Source organism: Apodemus sylvaticus, chromosome 1 (genome assembly GCF_947179515.1).
Source record: "Apodemus sylvaticus chromosome 1, mApoSyl1.1, whole genome shotgun sequence".
Classification (NCBI taxonomy): Eukaryota; Metazoa; Chordata; class Mammalia; order Rodentia; family Muridae; genus Apodemus; species Apodemus sylvaticus.
In genome coordinates, this window is record NC_067472.1 from 192,170,184 (window position 1) to 192,189,457 (window position 19,274).

Here is a 19,274-nt window from a genome sequence, read left to right on the forward strand (position 1 = left end):
TTGGGGTGGGGGTGAGGAGGCTGCAGCTGCCAGCCGTCATATAAAACTATTTATTCATAAATATTTTCCAAAATGAAAATAGGTTTACCAAAAAATGTCCCTCACTGGGGAGGGGAGGAGGGGGCAGCCCTTGCCCCCAGGCCCCCAGGGTAGGGCCTTCCCTGCTTCCTGGGGGGAGGGTGTCCCATGGCCTTGGGCCTCCCCCAGTCTTCCAGGGCAGGGCCCTCACCTGGGCAGGGAATCAGCATGCGGGGGAGGGGGAGGGTAGAGGGGGCCGGTGTCACTGGAGGTCCCGGTCCTCCAGGTAGCGGTACTCAAAGGTGAAGCCTTCCTTCTTCCGCTGGCCCCATTTCTCGTAGTCAAAGTAGATGTAGGTGCCCTGGCCGGGGAAGAAGGTGGTCAGTGAGTGGCCAAAGAGGGGAGCTGAGAGATCTGGGCCAGGCAGATGAACAAGATGCAGTTGGAAGGGGCATAGCGGTACCAAGCTAAGCCTGGCCTTTGCCCTTCGTGGGCCTGCAGGCACAAGCCTAAGTTTATAGGCCCCGAGGAGTGGGGAACAAGTGGCCTACAATGCAGTGTATGCACTGTCTCCATCTGAGTGCTCCTACACTTCACTGTAATCACAATGAAGATATCCATGTCAAGGACCAGACCAGGGCAGGATAGGAAGTCTAAAGTCACAGTTAGAGCATCAGCAAGAAAGCAGCTAGGTCAAGTGTCTGAAAATGCTTCAAAGCTGTCTGGAAGAACATAGGGGACAGAAGAGACTCTGTGAGAATGGGGATTGATGAAGCCCAGCTTGGTACTGGACAATGTGTATCGTGGGGAAATGTGTCTGGGGAAAGCCACTGAAACACAACAACTGAAAGCAATAAAACAAACTTTGTGACGCTCACTGTATAGCAGGCACCATCAGTACTTACATGTTATTAACTTATTTAATCCTTGTAACGGCTGCATGAGGTGGGTGCTGTTACTCCATTTTTACAGATAGGGGAACACATGAAGAGAGGCTTGGTTGACTTGCCCAAGATCACCCTACGGGGTTGGGCTCAAAACCATATCAGCCAGCTTCAGGATATTTAGGGAGAGAAGTTTCAACTAATGGTTGAGACTCGAACTTGAGAAGGCTGACTAAACAGACTTCCAAGTACGCTCGGTTCCTGTTTGCCAGGAAATGAAGGAGAAGGGGCTGTGGAGGCCGAGTTTGGGAAATGGTAAATAGAAAAAAATCCCATGCTTCCAACTAAAGTACCAGGGCTACATGGAAGCAGGCAGCAGCTCCAGGAGCTTCTCTTTGGAAGCAGGAATGACTCAGAACTAAAGCCCTGAGAACTGGACAAATGGAGAGGGAAGGTATCCCAGGCTAGGTGAACACTCAGGGAGCAGCTTGGTCAGTCTACAGGACAGGGAGGGATGGTGCTGGGTACACGAGCCACACCCCAATGTGACCAGGCTGGGTGGCCCCTCACCTGCTCAAACTCATCTGTGATGGTCTTGGGCTCCTCATGCCTCTGGAACCACATCATGTACTTGGTGTGGAATCGCCAGGACTGCTTCTTTAGGGCCTTGGCTGCCAAGTACTGGGCCTTGGTTCCCTGGAAAAGAAAATGCAGAGGGAAAATCAGAAGGTATCCCAAACTGAGTAGCCAGCAGGGGGACAGGGCAGGGCATCAGGGCTGGACCCAGACCCCCACCACAGATCAGCTGGGGTGGAGAGTCCACTTGGAGACAGTGCTGAGAGCACAAAACATACCATGCTCAGAAGAAAATGAGACAGGAGGTGAGAATTGCTTTCAGAAAAGCTTTGAGAAAGAAGAGAAACTAATGCATAATGAAAGTTGAAAGTAGAAAACTCAAGGGGAAGGGGGAGGGGCTGACCCACTGTAGTCAAGAGGTCAGACAGCTCGGCAGAAGTCTGGGAAGGCCTTGGGAGTGTCTACTGCACGGGCAGCTATCCTGAACTGAAGGGTTTCCCAGGAGCTGAGGCTCTTGGCAGTGGAAACTGCACATGGCCTAGGGCCTGCAGCCTCTCCCTGAATCTTAGCAATTAGAATGTTCGGGACTGGGTCAGTTTTGATTTGAGGGGGCCCAGGACTGGGATAGGGAGGGGTGCGGTCCCAGTGGCCGCAGTGGGACACCCACCTCGCCCCTCCAGCCCGAGGGGGGATGGCAGCGGTGGCGGCGGAGCTGGGGGGCCCGAGGCTGCCCCGGGGGCCCTGCTGTACCTCCAGATAGTAGAAGATGAAGAAGAGCGTCTCAGTCGACAGGCGCTGGTAGAACTCCACAGTGTCCGAGTGTGGGGGTGGCATCTGGTGGTGGTAGGGGGGTGTCGGGCAAGGGTTCCGGGGGAGGTACTGCCTGTGAACCAGGGAGGATTTAGTGCCAGGTGCTTTGAGCTCCTGCCCTGCCTCCAGGAAAGTGCTCAGAAGCACACTTCAGCCTGCTGTAGGGCGCCCCAAGCCAAGTTCTCAGCACTTTAGACAAGTACTCTACCTAGTGTCTCAGGACCCAGGCACCAGCTCCTCCCTCAGACTGGGGAGTCCCGGTCCCCAGCCCTTCTGCAGCCCCTCACCGAATGCGCTCGGAGTCAGAGGGGTGGGGCATATGATGCCAGGCAGCCTCTTCCATGGCCTGCTGGTATAGCTGCTCCTTGGTGAGGGACACTGGCCCCAGTGGACAGACGCCCAGAGACAACGGTATGTTCACCTCTGACAGCTGCAGGGGCGGCTGGGATGAGGTGGGTGGTGCTGATGTGCTGCTCAGGATGATGTCTGTGGGGGAGAGGCCATTAGGCCCTTCAGTGATGAGAATAGGGTCAGCTCCTTTTGGCCTTTGCCCTCCCCACCATCCCATGACTGTCACCTCGATCAGTTAGGTGTAACGTTGGCACAGGGTCCTCAATACCAGAGCTGATGGCTGCCCGTTCTGCCATGGATTTCAGAGAGCTCAGAGGTTCAGGGGCCTGGGAAGAGAAGGGGGCCAAGTCTTAGGACCTGAGCAGTGACTGAGCTGAATAAAATGTACAGCCTAGGGGCTGGAGCAATCAGGGGTTAAGAGCACTGACTGCTCTTCCAGAGGTCCTGAGTTCAATTCCCAGCAACCACATGGTGGCTCAGAGCCATCTGTAATGGGATTCGATGCCCTCTTCTGGTGCGTCTGAAGATGTGTACTCACACACACACACACAAAAAATCTTTAAAAAAAAAAAAAAAAAAAAAACACAGCCTGATAAGGCTCTGCACACTCTGATTTTTTTTTGGGGGGGGGGAGGGGTTGGTTCCCCCCCCCCCCCCCCAGACAGGGTTTCTCTGTGTAGCCCTGGCTGTCCTGGAACTCACTCTGTAGACCAGGCTGGCCTTGAACTCAGAAATCCATCTGCCTCTGCCTCCCAAGTGCTGGGATTAAAGGTGTGTACCACCACTGCCTGGCTCTACACACTCTGTATAATCCGCTGTGGCCAGTTCCCTATCTGCAAGAGTTACCCATATAATTCTAAAACATGGCTATAGGGAAGCCACAAATCTGAAGTCACCAATCACCACCAGCTTTGTAAGAGTTCACTCCCCTCTGTGCAGGGTCCATAACACATTCCAGAGGAAACACGACCCTGCAAGGTGCAGTGGACAAGCACACACTTCCATAGACCCCGCATGTCAGGGGCCACGCACTGGGCTGCCCACAGTAGTATGGCATCTCGAGGGAGGTGGCTGGCGACTATCCTGTGGGCATGTTAGTCTCCTTGGGAACATCAGTGAGCTGGGCCTGCAGCCCCCAACACTGCTTTCCCTGGTGAAGCAGCTTAGGGCTGGCTCTTCTACCCACTCTGTACAACTCTTCCATCACTGAAGCCCACCCACAGATCTGCACCCCAGCTCTCCTGGAGGGACTCATTCTGCACTAGTCATAGCCAATATCCTCCATGCTACTCTTCCCCCGTCCCACCCACAGCCTTCCAGGAGTCTCTCCACCACGTGTCACTTTGCTTTCCTCCCCTCAAAGCCATGCTAAAGCCGTAAACCCACTCAGGAGAACTTCTAAGATGTTTTCCCCCTAGGAAACTGCACTCATTGGATTTCCTGTCCCAGGATGGGCTCAGGGCTCATACGTGGGGAACTCACCTTGATTTCTGGGGTGGTGCTGAACTGTGGAGGACCATTGAGCAGGGTACCAGCTGCCTTGGCTTCACTGAAGCTGGGCGTTGGAGAACTGGGGGGATTTACAGGCAGTGGCACCAGGAGGCTGGGTCCCCCTGAGTTGTTCCCTGAGCCTGAAGCCACACTCCCAGCCCCTGATGGGGCTGTTGAACTGGATTCCTTTCTGGGTAAAGAATGGAGGAGAATCAAATTAAGGTCTTTGAAGACAGACAGGCACAGAATATGGGATCCAAAAGAGGGAGCTGGAAGCAAGACAGCTAGAGCGTGCAGAAGTGAGTCCAGTCTCTGGAATCCCCTTCAGCACAGCAGAGGTACTGAGATGTGCAAACAGGAGTTTAAGATTCCCCCAACAGTTTATGAAGCTAAAAGACAGGGGATGAGATAGTTCTAGAACTGTCACTGAAACAGATTCAGAATAGTTTCTATCATAGAACACAGACTGCACACACAGATGCACATGGTGCAATCCCACTAGGGCTGGTAATGAGGCAAGGCGGCAGATTTTTCGTTAGTAATCTGATGTCAAGCTGAAGAAATGGAGAACCAGGGTATTTTACTTGGAAAAGGGAAAAGCCCCCACACGCATAGGAGTCGGGCTGCCTCAGTCAAAGGACAGAAGTGGAAGACAGCATAGTCTGAAACCCAGAATAGCAAAGGTCCCAGTTGGTAAGAAGCAGGGACAAGAACCCTTGCTGAGGTGAAGAAAGGATACACTGGATACTACCCAAGAAGGGTAGAACCTGGAACCCTAAAACGAATGGCATGAGAGCCTGTGCCCACACACTGCCACCCCAAACTCACGAGGTGCTGGGAGCTGGGTTGTGAGGGCCCGAGGTGGGCCCCAGGGCTTGGCTGCTGGTACTGCTGCCCCCACTGCTACTTAGGGTCACCTCTGCAGGGCTGTCTGCCACAACCGAACTATAGCCTGGGGAAAGAAGGGCGTGTAAACAGGCTGCCTGCCCCTGCCCACCTCGCCCTGTCCCCCACACTGGCCTCCACTTACTGGTGGCACCGTTCTGCTTGCCAGCCCCTCCGCCTGTGCCACTGTTACTATTGCTGCTGCTCCCTCCGCTGCCACCACCACTTCCCCCGCTTGGCTGGGCACTGGGGGGCCGGGGCTGGGCACTGCTGGGCCCGCTGGCATTGGGTGGGGCCACAGCCTGGGCATAGGGGGCAGGAGTACCCGAGTTGTGGCTGGGAGCTGGACTGGCCTTAGGGCCCAGGGCACTTGTAGGTGCTGCTGGGGTAGAGGCCCCATTGTTGCCAGGGGTGGAGCTCAAGGCAGAAGTGGCAGGTGGGGGGCCAGAGGGGTAGGTGGGCGGCACAGCTGGGGACTGGGGGTGCTGGTTGCTGTGGACAGGCTTGGAGCCATTTTTGGCTGGAGACTGCAGGAAAGAAAAAACAGTGGGTCAGGTACCAGACCAGCCTGTCCCCTACCCACCACCCTCTTGTCTTCCTGCCTGGCCTCTCTGACCTACTACTAACTGTCCACATTCTCTGGGGCACCTAGGAGACGTCATTCCCCTTCACGTTTAAGACCTATTTATTTCCAGTTCAATCAGTTGTCCAAGCCCTCCCTAGACATTTCCCCTATAGCCCACATGAATCTGACAGGTTAGGTTAAGACAAGAGACCAAGGGAAACTCTCAAATACTCTGAACTTGAGACCTGAAGTGGTGGCACATGCCTTTGATCCTAGCACTTGAGAATCAGAGACAGGTAGATCTATATGAGTTTGAGATTAGCCTTATCTATTTGGAAAGTTCAGGCCAGCATAGGCTACACAGTGAGATGCTCTTGCAAAGAAACAAACACACAAAAAAAGAAACAACAGAAACAAAACCCCTCAATTTGTGATTAGTTTGATCAGCCTAAATGTTTAGGAGTAAGGGAACCAGGACAGTCGAATACTTCTGAATGCCAGCTAATCACGGGACTGTAAAATGCAGTGCTCCTGGGCATCCCTACTTAAAACTAAGCTCCAACAACCAGGCTTCCATGCCAAACTGCTTCCTAGCCTTCTGACCACCACACAAAAATACCAAATAAAACTGGCCATTCACTTTTTTCCCCCGGGACCACCACAGTTACGGGACCTGATAAGGTAGGTGGCAGAGCTGGGTCCACCCCCAGGATTCTCTGCCCTGCCTCCTCCTTTAACTCTGTCTGCTCCCCAACCCTGGCCTTCATTAGTGTACACTTAAGTCCTTCCACCAGACTGTCCCTTCTGTTTAGCCTAGAGGGGATCTGGGCTCCTTCAACACATTCCTGTCTCTTAAGATATGTTCCTATCTTAGGAGAAATTGACAGAGCTGAGTTTATTCACTAGGATCTAAATGAATTCAGAAGTGCCGCCTACTGCCTTCCTCTATCAGGAACTGCTTCCTGCAGTCAGCACAGCACAGGCAGTCTGACTTTCTGATCATGTCTCAGGCTGTTTGGCTCTTTCAGAGACCAAAGAGTCCTCAGTCCAACAGCCCACCTCTCATACTTCCTAACTTCTTGCCACAGTTCCCTGTGTGACCCGCTGCTACCCACAGTACCACCCAGTCTTCCTCTCTAAGCCAGACAACAGGCCACCTCAACCACAACCAGTCATCACCCTGCTCTCAGGGTGGCACTGCTTCTGGCACACCTGTCCCAGAGCCCAGCACTGTGGCCAGCCCTCCAGCTTCAGTAATCCTGAAGACCACTCAATAAACAAGTTGCAAACCATCAGATTTAGACTCGGACCCACCTGGCTGACTTCACTATCTGTCGAGCGGCCTCTCTTCTTATCATCTTCAGAGTTCTCCTGAGGTAGGGGAAGTAAAGTCAAAAACTCTGTGACCTCCAGGGTCCCAAAACAGAGAGCAATCCTTTAGGGACACAGGAGGGCCCTTAATACTCTTAATCTCTTGTAGGCCCATCTGACTAGCCTTGTGCTCCAGAGCTGTTCCAATACTCAGTCTGAAATTTTGGTTAACACCTAAAAATCTGAGAGTTAGCACTCACTCCTATCCTGTGAAGTACCCAGGACTTCTTTCCTTAAAGACTCCGACCCCGGGTGCCTGTCAGAAGGGAAATACCCAGCTGCTCAGCTCCGCTGGCATTCTACACCCCAGCCCCTCCTGACTACCACCACCAAAGACCCACATTTACCCTAGACCTGAGTGGAAATCCAGGGTATACTTTTTGGCTTTTTATATCCATTCCACACTAGGAAGGACCTAGAACTCACTTCCTGAGCTGTCCTGTTTTTGACTCCTCCATGACCCCCTTATTAATAACCTTAGACACTCACCGTAGTGCAGTTAGCTGGGCTGGGTGGGATGGGAGAGCTGGAGGTTGTTGAGGTGGGTGTACTGCTAGACTGGTTGAAGATCTCGTCCTCCATGTGGCTGTGGCTGGGGGGGGAGGTGGCGACCAGCGCCTGTGCTGTGGGGGTAGGGGAGCAGCATGCTTAGCTGGTACAGCCATGCCTCCTGCCCTCACCCTCTGTGCCACGAAGGTCAGCCCAGGGCCTCACGAATGTCCTCGAGGTCCAGGTCGTCATAGAGGAATTCATTCTCTTCAAAGTCGGGGTCCTGGGATGAGTCAACGTAGTACTCCACATCGTCCTTGATCTTGCGGATGGCATCAACCAGGATGGAGTCATTGTCCAGCATGCGCAGGATGGTCTCCAGCATACGTACGTGGTATCGGTGCTTCTCGATGTGCCGCTTCAAGCCCTCAATCCGGTCCTGCTTCTGCTGGCGAGCCCAGGGCCAGGCTCAGGGGCTGCAGAGCACCTGGCTGGCCCTCCTGCCCCCACAGAACCTGTCCTCAGTCCCCCATCAGTAGGGTACCCCAAAGGTGCCTCTACTGTAGCCCCTCCTAACATGGGCCAGTGAGAAGTCTGCCCATCCTGTATCCCAGTGGGGACAATTTGAGGTTTCTGACATCTCAAGGATTCATTCACCTCTCCTCAAACCCCTTTGACTCTAGAGATCCCTAGACACCTCTACCCGTGCGACCCTAGAACTTGGCCTCTACCTGGCTTACCTGTCAGCAAGTCTTACCCAGGCCTCCCACCATTCTGACCTCTGCTACAAGTATTACTTCCTATTACATCACTGCCACAGTAATGATAATAATAGGGATAGAGTCCTTGGGAAGGAAACTTGCCTTCAGTTTACCATGACAGCCACACAAAGCGCCTATTCTTCTCAAGGTTCCAATTCCCTTTACAACTTAACACCTTAGTGCCAGCTCCAAATTCCTCCTTTGGTCAAGGATCTATTCTTTTCCTTCCCTGTGACATATCTCTCACTTTCCATCCCATCAGGACTTCCTTCTCTGGTGACACTATTGAGATGTAGTTGACATCCTTTTGAACTCACACCCTTACAATCCTAGAGGTGTTAAGATTCGGGACCCTAACATATGAGTTTGGCTCAAACCATTTCCATTTTCCCACAGCAACTGAGACACTCCACCCTCCTCCTGAGAACCTGGGCAACTTTAGAGTGCTGTGCACCTTCCCAATTTGGTCCTTCCTCCAGATCTCACTCTGTGGTCCAGCTGAACCTAAGTCTATCTTCACCCAAACTGCCCCTAACAATGGCTACCCAAATATCCCAATATCCTGTCTCACCTCCTCCCTATACCACAACTCAGCCAGCTAAGCTGCCTCATCCTGCCTTTCCAATCTCTACCCAGGTGTATCCTGGGCATCCAGGACCGGACTTCTATGAGCCTCCAGATGCCCTCTGTTCACAGGCCACCTCCACCTCCCTGTGGGTGATGGTGCACCACCACTCACATCCTTGTCGCCTTTCTTCTTGCGTGTCTGTACCGACAGTGACTCCACTTCACTCTCAAACTGGTCCACCTGCATATTTAAGGTGTCAATGGTGTTCTGGGGGAAGAGAAGAGAAGAGGGGTTTGTCCTCAAGGCCCTGGTATATATGTAAGTCTGGACCCAAACACTTTCTTCTCCGTCTCAACTCACCGTGAGCCACTGGCCAACTTCTTCCTTCTCTTTCTGGGCAGGGTCCACTTTCTGAGCCAGACCCAGACCTTCCTTGCTATAAGCTTTGGTTTTGGTCTCTCGTTCCACAACTTTGAACCGTTCCATTTGCTGTGGAGAGTATAGTTGGCAAAGGTGCTCAAAGGTGGGACAGGGGATAGAAGAGCCACAATGCTAGGAAGAGCCTGAGCCCTCATCTCTGCCCTTCCCTTAGTTGTAGAGTGGAGGACTCTGTAGTGACTGTTCCTGCCTTCTCAGGTCCCAGAAGCCTGCCCATACCCCCACCCCAAAAACCCGCAGCCTCTGGTTTCCTACCGTCTCAATGAGCTTGCGGTTTTCAATGAGCTGCCTTTTGTCCTTGATCTCATTGGATGCTACCCATGTCTTGATCTGGTCCCTCAGCCGCTGAAGGGAGAAGCAGCAAGATAATTAGGCTGCAGACCTAGAAACTAAAGCCCTCAATGACCTTTTCTCCCTGGGACCCAGCAGTCCACTGTCCCCATCCCTCCTCCCATAGGACACAAGAGTCCATCCCCAGCCCCCTCACTTGTAGCTTCTTAATCTCCTTCTTTAGGTCAGCCTCATACTTTTCTTTCTGGTTCGCGTTGGCTGCATTGTGGAGCTGAGGGATGAAGAATTCAGCAGTCAATGTGAAAGTGGCTGCCCAGAACTCGCCATAGCAGTAAAGGTCCAGTCTCTTTCTTCCTCGGCTGGGAAATCTAGGACCCCCTCCCCACAATTGATCTCAGAGATGCTTCCCTGGTCAAGACCCCAAGACCCTGAACCTCTTCTTGATTCTTCACCCTACAGACAACAAATTTTGAGGTTCCTAGGCCCTTACCTTTTGCCAAATATCTTCAAACTGCTCCACACCTTCGGACACCTTCTTGAGGCAGCGATCAATCTCACCTGGCCAGTGAGCAAGACTGTTAAGATCCTGCCAAGATTGCAAATATCCAGAGAAATTCCCGGAAGAAAGGGCATGTGGCCACATGAACAGTAGACAGTCTATTACCTTGGAGTTTGCGCTTGTCCGCCATCTTCCCTGCCCTACAGACGCACTCTCTTCATACTCTCTTGGAAACGGATGCTGATGGGAAAAATTGAGAAAGACTTAACATCCATTCCTTGGCTGGTCCAAACTCTTGGATATGGGTAGGAATCCTGGGGTAGGTAGGATGGTAGAGGGAAGAAACATTTACTTGCTTTCCCCCCACCTGATAGCACTGGGGGCCTTGCACATGCAAGCTACATCCCCAGCTACACTGCCTATCTAATAAGGGAATGTATAATCTGTTGAAACACAGAACTGTATATCTTATTGGCTGCCCTCTGACTTAGAAAATTTCTAAAATAGGGAGTATCTGCACTCTAGATGACACTAGAGCACATGCAGCACACAAGTAGACTGCTGGGATGGAAGCATTAGCCTTAGAAATGACACTTTCTAAACTGAGGGGGTGGGAGTAGAGGTGACTGGGAGAGGCCACGTTAGGTAAGTCACAGAATACTGGACTTACCTAGAGAAGAAGACTGGAAGCTCCTAGAAAGGCTAAGAGTTATGAGCTGAAGAGGAAGAGAGATATGAAGATCAAGACCCATTCATACAGGACAAGGCAGGATGTCAAACAACAGAGTCTTACACTTTCAAGAAATTTATTCCACAGCAGAAGCCCGACACTAACAATGGCCATAGAAACTTGGGAGCATGAAGCAGCACCTCAAGAGGGTTATGAGAAGATAGAATCTCAAAAGATAAATGGAAGAAACTTAGCTGTAAGCAAACAGATCTGCACACATGGAGGAATTGTACATCAGATAGACTGGCAATTTAGACTCAGAAACATGAACCCATCAGGGCAGAAACCAAAATGTACAGAGAGACACCTATTTTTATTCTGAAGGAAGTGAAGCGGAGTGTAATTCAGAAGGACCCGAGGACAAAGGCCTGAGGGGGAGGTCTGTCAGCAGGGAAATCCACACTACAAGAGTCGACACTGAGACATGGCATCCTGGAGAGGAAGGACCCTAGGAGGGCTTTTGAGCTCCTAGTACAAGCTGCATGTAACCTCTGCCCCATGGGTGTAATAACAAGCAGGCTCTGAGAACTAGACTGACACAGGGCAAGATACCCCAATATAGCTCTTAGCTATAAAGGCAGAAACAGCACCACTCCCAGGACCAAGAGCTTCAACCTGGAGGGTAGCCAGATTGAGGGTTCTTAATACCAAGGAAACTGAATACCCAGAACAGCCTTAACAAAAGGTGTGCTGTGGAAATGTTTCAGCCAGCCACCTCATGTACTATAACCAACACAACAGAAAAAAGTAAAATCTTTGCTTTTCTAAGACAAGGTCTTAGTATATAACTCAGGATGACTTTGAACTCACATTCTACCAAATGCTGAGGTTATAGGAGTGTACCACAATGCCTGGCTCAGTATTCTCACTTGTACTAATCACAGCATGGGACACTGCATTAGGGAGCAGATTTAGAAAAAGAGGCCTAGAGTGGATGGGGCTAGTGCCTTCTCTGAAAAGGAATTTAAAAAATTAACTCTGTAGGGCCCCACTCTGTGGGGAGGTAACTATCGGTGGCACCTCAGACTGTGGGAACTTAAATATCTATAGTAAAGGACCTATCAAAAAAGAGAGAGCGCACACAGCATTCAATAGAAGATTAGCTGACACACCGCACTACAGGAATCTATAGGAAGATCAAGCAACCACCAAAGGAACTCAGCAAAGACCCCACAGAGGAGACTCAAGTAGGATAAGTACCTCTGATCTAGGGACCTTGCCTGGACACCAGCAGGAGGTATCCAGGATCTTGACCAGGAGTGAGTCTTGGCTCTAATATCCATCAGCACAGAGATGCCTCTTTTTATACCAGGGAAGGAAGGAATGTAAACAAGAGCTTATTACACTACCCACTTTGTCCCAAGAACCTGTAGGAGAGGTTCTAGGCAGGCACTGCAACTTGGGGCAAGGAACTACCACCTTAAGAAGGTGAGACCCTATGCCAGCTCCACACTGAAGTGGTTGGGACTGCAGCACAGGGGAGGAGGTGATGCCGGCCTGCAGCAAGAGATACAAACTGTGGCAACAACAAATGACAGAAGTCCTAAAGGGGCAAGAAGTAAGGCACCAAAGAACAGGGGCAACAAAGGACCAGTGAGCAGGTTCAGTGTATTTCCTACCACCAAGCCTGACTAAATTCAACTTCCAGGATTTAACCAAGTTTCAAAAGGTGTCCTCTACCTTCCACATGTATTCTCCTGGCAGGTATACATGTACAAAAGCACCTGCGTAAACACACACTTTTTCTTAACAGTCTAATAAACAAGTAAACAAATAAATGTATGTTGGTCCAGCACTTTTAATCCCAGCACTTGGGAGGAGGCAGACAGATCTCTGTGAGTTCAAGGCCAGCATGGTCTACGTAGTGAGTTCCAGGCCATCCAGAACTACATAGACTCAAACAAACAAATAAATGTAATAAAATAATTAAGGGCCAGACAGACAGCTGAGTAGATGAAGGTAGTTGCTATGAAGACTGGTGATCTGGATTCAACCCCTGGGTCCAAAATAGTGAAAACAAGAATTAACTTCAAGTTTTTCTCTGACCCCCACATTTCTGCCAAGACATGCATGAACATACAAAAATCAAGATTTAAAAAATATATATAATTAAAAAGTTTTAGGGGCTCGAGATGACTCAGAGGTTCAGAGCACTTGTTGCTCTTGTAGACAACCTAGATCTGTTTACCAGCATCTACAAGGCAGCTCACACCTGTCTGTGTATAAGTGCAGTTCCAGAGGACCCACAGCCTTCTCACACCTGTCTCTGTGTGTATAACTGCAGTTCCAGGGGACCCACAGCCTTCTCAGGTACAGCACAAATTCAGGGTACTTACATGTATGCAGGCACAATACATTTCGACTACAAATAAAACTTAAAATTTAAAAAAACCCGAACAGATGTAATACCTGAGCCATCAATACATGCACACCTGTGATTAAAGAAGACAATTTATCTGACTGGCAAAAGGCTGCTGCTCCAGAGTGGAACAAGGCCCACAGACTCAGAACTTGTGTTAGGGGCTGATGCCTCAGCCAGAGTGGAGGCAATACCTTTTCTCCACATAAAAGAAAACTTCACAGGAAGAGCGTGCACATACCGCAGAAGCTCAAACAGAAAGGGAGGCTAGTGCCGGAGCCTCAAAGTAGAGGTGTCACCACAGAAGACTGCCCACCCCATTTTCCAAGACCTGCTCAAGGAGGCCATCACTACAGGGCCCTTTTGAGGTAGGTAAGCAACTTCACACAGAATATATACCCGGATGGTGAAGGGTCTCAAACAGCACGGAGGAAGCTGGGCCTCTGGTGGAGGCTAAATCATTAGGATCCTCTGTGGATGGCTGTAGCAAATCCTCAAATCAAGACTCAAAATAGGAGTCAATAAAAAACAATCTACAGAAGTTTTCCCAACAGGTGACCTAATGAAGGGCACACCCTTACTTTTGCAGTCTGCTACAGCCGAGTGGCCACACAAGCATCTCAAAGCACAGCACAGGCAGTGAAGACGGCTCCTACTGAAGCCAAGAATGGTGGCAAGCAGCACGGAGTGGAACTTGAACCCAGTGGAGGCCACTGGCGCTGCATGAGGATGCTATGAGGTAAATAAAGTAGACCCTGTGCTCCCAAAGAGGCCCAACAGCAAAGGTGTGGAGGAACCTACACCTTGAAAAGTCATCCCTTAGAATCTTTAGTCCCAAGCAAAGTGACCACAGTGGTCTCTCCCCCTGGCCACACAAGAAACCATCACTTCACAGAAAACCACAAAGGAGAAGTCACACTGGCACCCACACTCAAGAGAATCCCAGCCTCACAGTGGTGTGACCATAGGTGGTGTGGCCATCTCAAATGCAAGAGAGGGGATGATGCCAACAGCAAAGAAGGCATGAACTTTACCTAGCAGGTGACAACACTACCCCACAAAGACAATACAACTGCAGAGAGAAAGGCTACCCCTTGCACAGCAGAAGACTCAGGTGAGGAAAGCTGGCAGTCCTACAGGGTGCCAGCTAGGTGAGATGGACGGTTCTAGCTCTGAAACCACACTTTCACCCAGTGGATTTCAATTATAGAAGACCACATAGAAGATGAGAATGGAAATACGGGGAGATGACAGTCCATGTGATGAGCGGGAAAGGGAGACAGTGAGGAAACCCCTAGCCAAAAGTGCACAAAGTTCATTCTAAGAGGAGATGACAGTCCCTGAACCAAGATACAGCTGTTCGGAAGAGGTGCTTCAACTGTCCCAACAGGGAGCACCAGCAACCGAAAGCAAGCACGGGAGCTCACGCTCCGGCGACACACATCCAGGAAAGCTAGGCGGCCCTCAGCACACACAGCAGTACCAGCAGAATTAACCACTAAGAAGCTTCATCCACGGAGGGAGGCAGGCAGCGTGCATCTTAGTGGAGCCTGCATCCCCCAAGCTAGAGGCCGCTGATACCCCACCTCAAAGATGTAAAAGACGTGAAGTCAGAAGTGAACAATACGGTATAGTCCTAAATCCAAGGTTTGGGGAGGGAGTGTTAAAACAAAACAAAACAAAACACATGCTTCCTTAAAAAGAAGACTGGGTGGAAGGGGACCTCTAGGAGACTTCACTGCTACAGCTGTGAGGACTAAGTGGAAACTTTGGCTTAGGATCCAACTCACAACGTTAACTGCACCCTCGGGTCTTGGGGACTTTTTTCCTCCACAAGATCCATCTCTTCCAAAGAGGCTTCCCCCTATCAAGACACCAACAAGCTGGAGCTTTCGGGTGCACTGAGGCAACGCTCCCAAATGGAGCTCCCGGGGAAGGCACGACTGCAGGAGTGGCCCCCGCGCCCAAGAGCAGAAAGACCCCTCCGCGGCCCGCTGCGCGCCCACCGCTCCAAGCCCAGCCAGACGCGGAGGAGGGCGGACACTTCACACCCGGGGCCGGCGCTCTGCCACGCGGGAGTCCGGACGCGGGAGGACAGAGAGGAGAGGGTCCCCGCCCGCCCGAGCCGAAGCCGGGCCGAGCGCGCGGCCAGGGCCCGGCGGGAGCTGAGGCCGTGTCGCGACAGGCGGCAGGGTCGCGGAGCAAGAAGTCGGCTGATGGAGCTGAGGGAAGAGGGGAAGGGGTCCGGCCCAGTCGAACCTGACGCTCACCGCAGGAGCTGGCGCCGCCGCTGCGGAGCGTATCGCGACAGGCGAAGAGGGGGGAGAGAGAGGCGAGCGCCCGCCCGCCGCCTTTTTTTTTTTCCTCTTTCCTCGCGCCCCGAGTCCGGGCGCTATCGCGATAAGAGGGCGCGAAAGCCGGAAGTGGGGTTGGGTTGTTGATAGAGGAAGTGGGCCCGGGATTGTTCTAGACGACCGAGTAGGGGATTCAGGGATCAAGGAAAGGCCAGGCAGCGGCTGCCGACGGCTCCACGGAAGCTGAACGGGCCCGGTCCAAGATGGCGGCGGAGGAGGAGGCCTCCCCTCCTCTCTCCTCGTCTCTGGCGCCGGCCCGCCCCCGAGCCCCGAATATAGGTCCGTCATTGCTCCCGCAGCACGTCGCTCTGCGTCGTTAGGCACGCCCCATTGGTTCCTAGCGAGAATGAGGCCAGCCCCCTCATCAGGATTGGCTGCTCTCTGCAGGGCGCGGCGTTCGATTGGCCTCCCGTTCAGCTTGCTTGGATTGGCTCGGGATTTTCTTCCCGACTCCTCCTCCTCCTCCCTCCTCAGAGCACAACACGCCAGCGCGAGGGCCTGGGTGTCAATCAGGAGGCCTGTGTCGTGTTGATTGGATGTGTCCGCCCCCTTCTCCTAAATCAATTGGCCGCGGGGAGGAGTCAGGGTGAGGGGCGGGAAGTTGCTCGTCAAGTTTAAAAGCAGCTGTAATTGGTTGCAAGGCATATTCTACCCTCATTGGTTAGTCATGAAAGTGGGTAGGGGAAAACGACAGAAGGCACAGTGTGTGTTAAAGGCAGTTTATGTAGTGGGAGACAGAGAGGTGCCTGGGGGCTGGGGATAGTAAGCCCAAGTCATCTACCAATCAAAAGAGCCGCCAGGCCTAAGGGGAGGAGCTAAACAAACGCCCCGCCCCTTCCCCTGGTTGGCCAATGGGGTAGCTATTAATGGAAAAACCTGCCGACAGGTGTGGTTGTCGGAGCATCCTTTCTTTCCCTGTCTAGGCTGTTTTCTGGTCCTCATAGTCGTTCCCCAAGCACTTCTGCTTGGTATATCTCTAAAACTCAGTGCTTTCTAAAGGATGGAAGAAAAGAAGGAATCAGAAACACCGCAGAAGCGACTGAGAAACACAAAGCGTGTCATCTCTCTAGTTTAGTTAACAGACTAGGACGATCTACTGTAGTTGCAAGGACTCTAGCTGCAGAAGCTGCAGAGGAAACAGCACTTTGCTCTACCTCAGCTACATCTGTAATGGCTACTCCCTAGAGTTCAGTTATGCTTTTTAGGGAAACTTCTCCAACCACCCTTGCCCAGTGCTTAGGTGAGCCTCTTTGGTTTAATTTTGATTCCTGTCGTTTTTAACACTTGCATCTCTCTCTCTGGATTTCTCAGTGTTTAGCACCCATAAAGCACTCCATAGCCTTTTGCTGAATTAGTAAATGAATAGTCTGAGCAATGACTTACATTGAAAACCTGAGCACCACGTTTTCATGAATTCTATCTCTGCCTGCTAGGTGGAGGAAAAGACGATAAATCCACTTAAGAGAACGTGCACGTGCATTTCACTGCATCAGAATGGCATGAAGCAAAAGAGGAAAAGTGTCTTATAAAAATGCATATTCTTCGGCTGGAAAGATGGCCAAGCAGTTAACATTTTCCTACAGAGGACCAGTTCCCACACGGTGGCTCACATGCTTGTAACTCTACTTCCAGATCTGACTTTCATCTGGCATCTGCTGGTGCACTTAAGCTCACACATTTACATAATTTTTAAATGCATATTCTTAGGGTCATATAGACTTAAGAAAGTGAAATCTGTGTTTGTCCAGATTTTTAAAACAGCTTTTACATTCTTTGCTATTCATGCATAGTTTTGCCATTTCATGCGGGCCCTGAGAATGTGGAACTGCTTCTAGCTTTATCAGGAATCCCTTGCCAAATTATTAAGATGCAGCTTCTTATCTAGATGGTCCCCAATTCTTTTTCTAAAAGCTCACAGGATATACTAAAAACACAGTGATGATTCTAAGGCTTGGCTGCACTTTAGAATCACCTAGGGAGTTGGTAGAGGTAGAATCAGATACTTAGACTTATGCTAGAACAATTACATCAATATCTGAAGTTGGGAACCAGTTATTCTTTCCCTGAAAAGATCCCATGAAAATTCCCTTTCTCTTTCTAGCAGGGAGATTTGAACTCAGGGTTTAACATGCTAGGGAGGAAGACTACTATTGCACTCTTCCCAGTCGATTCTTGCCTCTCTATTTTTGACAGGATTTCTTTCTTTCTTTCTTTTCTTTTTTTTTTTTTTTTGATTTGGTTTTTTTCGAGACATTCTCTGTGTAGCCCTGACTGTCCTGGAACTCACTGTGTAAACCAGGCTGGCCTCGAACTCAGAAATCCGCCTGCCTCTGCCTCCCAGAGTGCTGGGATTACAGCCGTGTGCCACTACCCTCCTTCTCCCACGGGATTTCATGTAGGACAGGCTGGAATGGACCTAGGACTTTTAGCTTTGCTGCTTCCATTTCTCAAGCACTGGATTTCAGGTGTGTGCTTACCACCATGGGGCTGCTTCTTTGACCTTTTAAGGAACTGGAACTCACTGTGTAGACTAGATTGGCCTCCAACTCACAGAAATCTGGTCTCTGCCTGGGAATGCTGGGGGTAAAGTGAGTGCCACCACACCTGACCTTTTAAAATGTGAGGCAGGGCCTTGACACTGCTAGACAAACACCCTGTATTGAACTACATCCCTGGCCCTTTAAAAATTTTGTGTATGTATAGATATTTAGCTATGTCTGTAACATATGTGCACCTGGTGCCCAAGGAGACTAGGAAAGGATGTCATACCCTCTGGGACTAGGAGCATTGTAGGCTGACAGATGGGTGCTGGGAATCAAACCCAGGACTCTGGAGGGGCAGCCAATGTTCTTAATCACTGGGCCATCTCTCCAGCCAACTTCCCACTATAGTTTTATGTGTGTGTGTATACATATGAATGTATTGTGTACAGGTGCACATGCATGTGCTTGTGAAGGCCAAGTCAACCTCAGCAGCTCATTTTTGTTGTTGCTGTTTTTGAGGTAATTTTGCTTTGTTTTGGATAGGCCACTTACCAGGACATCCTGCCCCGGGACAGCTGTGTCCACCTTCTTAGCATGGGACAGCAAACATGTGCCACAACTCCTTGCCTTTCATAATGGGGGCCAAGTATTGAACTCAGGTTTTTATGCTGTTGTTTTGGTTTTGTTTTGTTTTGGGGGTTTTTCAAGGCAGGGTTTCTCTGTGTGGTCCTCAATGTCCTGGAACTTGCTCTGTAGACCAGGCTGTCCTTAGACTCAGAGATCTGCTTGCTTCTGCCTCCCAAAGTTGCCATGTTTTTATGAAATGCACTTCACCAACAGTGCCATCTTGCCAGATCCAGATCTCCCTAACTAGCTTGCTTCCTTTCTTGTTTGGACACCGGCTTTTCCTGCGGCCTAGGCTGACCACTCAACTGTGTAGCCTAAGTACTTCAACCTCCCGGGAGCCTCAGGAAGTGGGACCACAGGCTGAAATGCACATCTTTTGGAGCTCTATCTTAGCAAAAGTGAGTCAGAGTTTATAACTAGCAACCACATCTCAGTAAGCCCTCAAGACAGTTTGCAGTATGTTGACTTCCAAGACTCACATCTTCATATTTCATTCCACTCAACACTGGCAATGTCAGAATCAAGTCAGGCCAGGGCCAGAGTAGAGGTTCTAAAGGAAGTGACTGGCAAAGGGCTCCCCCACAGACCCACAGGGGACTGGGATGAAGACAGTGTAGACAGAAGAAAGCCTAGAGAGGAACAGAGACCAGGAAGCCCAAGATAGAAAGCCCTGAGCTCACCAGCTACATCTGTGCTCAGCCCAACAGAGCTAACCTCAGGCAGA

At 50.8% G+C, this 19,274-nt stretch overlaps 1 protein-coding gene across 5 annotated transcripts; it reads right to left on the reverse strand.

Annotated features, from left to right (window-relative positions):
* Positions 1-36: 36 nt before the first annotated feature.
* On the reverse strand, positions 37-15,679 carry Cnot3 (CCR4-NOT transcription complex subunit 3). 5 transcript variants are annotated; one of them, XM_052170315.1, is made up of 19 exons: positions 15,357-15,679; positions 10,668-10,713; positions 10,163-10,237; positions 9,989-10,056; positions 9,695-9,769; positions 9,463-9,552; positions 9,130-9,258; positions 8,941-9,036; positions 7,666-7,888; positions 7,441-7,574; positions 6,895-6,951; positions 5,161-5,542; positions 4,959-5,082; positions 4,122-4,320; positions 2,866-2,965; positions 2,576-2,774; positions 2,229-2,361; positions 1,473-1,598; positions 37-379 (listed from the first exon to the last, which is right to left on the reverse strand). In XM_052170315.1, the coding sequence occupies exons 3-19, from the start codon at positions 10,185-10,187 to the stop codon at positions 281-283; spliced, it is 2,259 nt and encodes a 752-aa protein (XP_052026275.1). In that variant the 5' UTR covers positions 10,188-10,237; positions 10,668-10,713; positions 15,357-15,679; the 3' UTR covers positions 37-280. The 5 variants fall into 5 exon arrangements, with proteins under 5 accessions (XP_052026275.1, XP_052026279.1, XP_052026268.1 ...); XM_052170319.1 differs by lacking the exon at positions 10,668-10,713 and having other exon boundaries at positions 7,666-7,885; XM_052170308.1 differs by lacking the exon at positions 10,668-10,713.
* Positions 15,680-19,274: the final 3,595 nt, after the last annotated feature.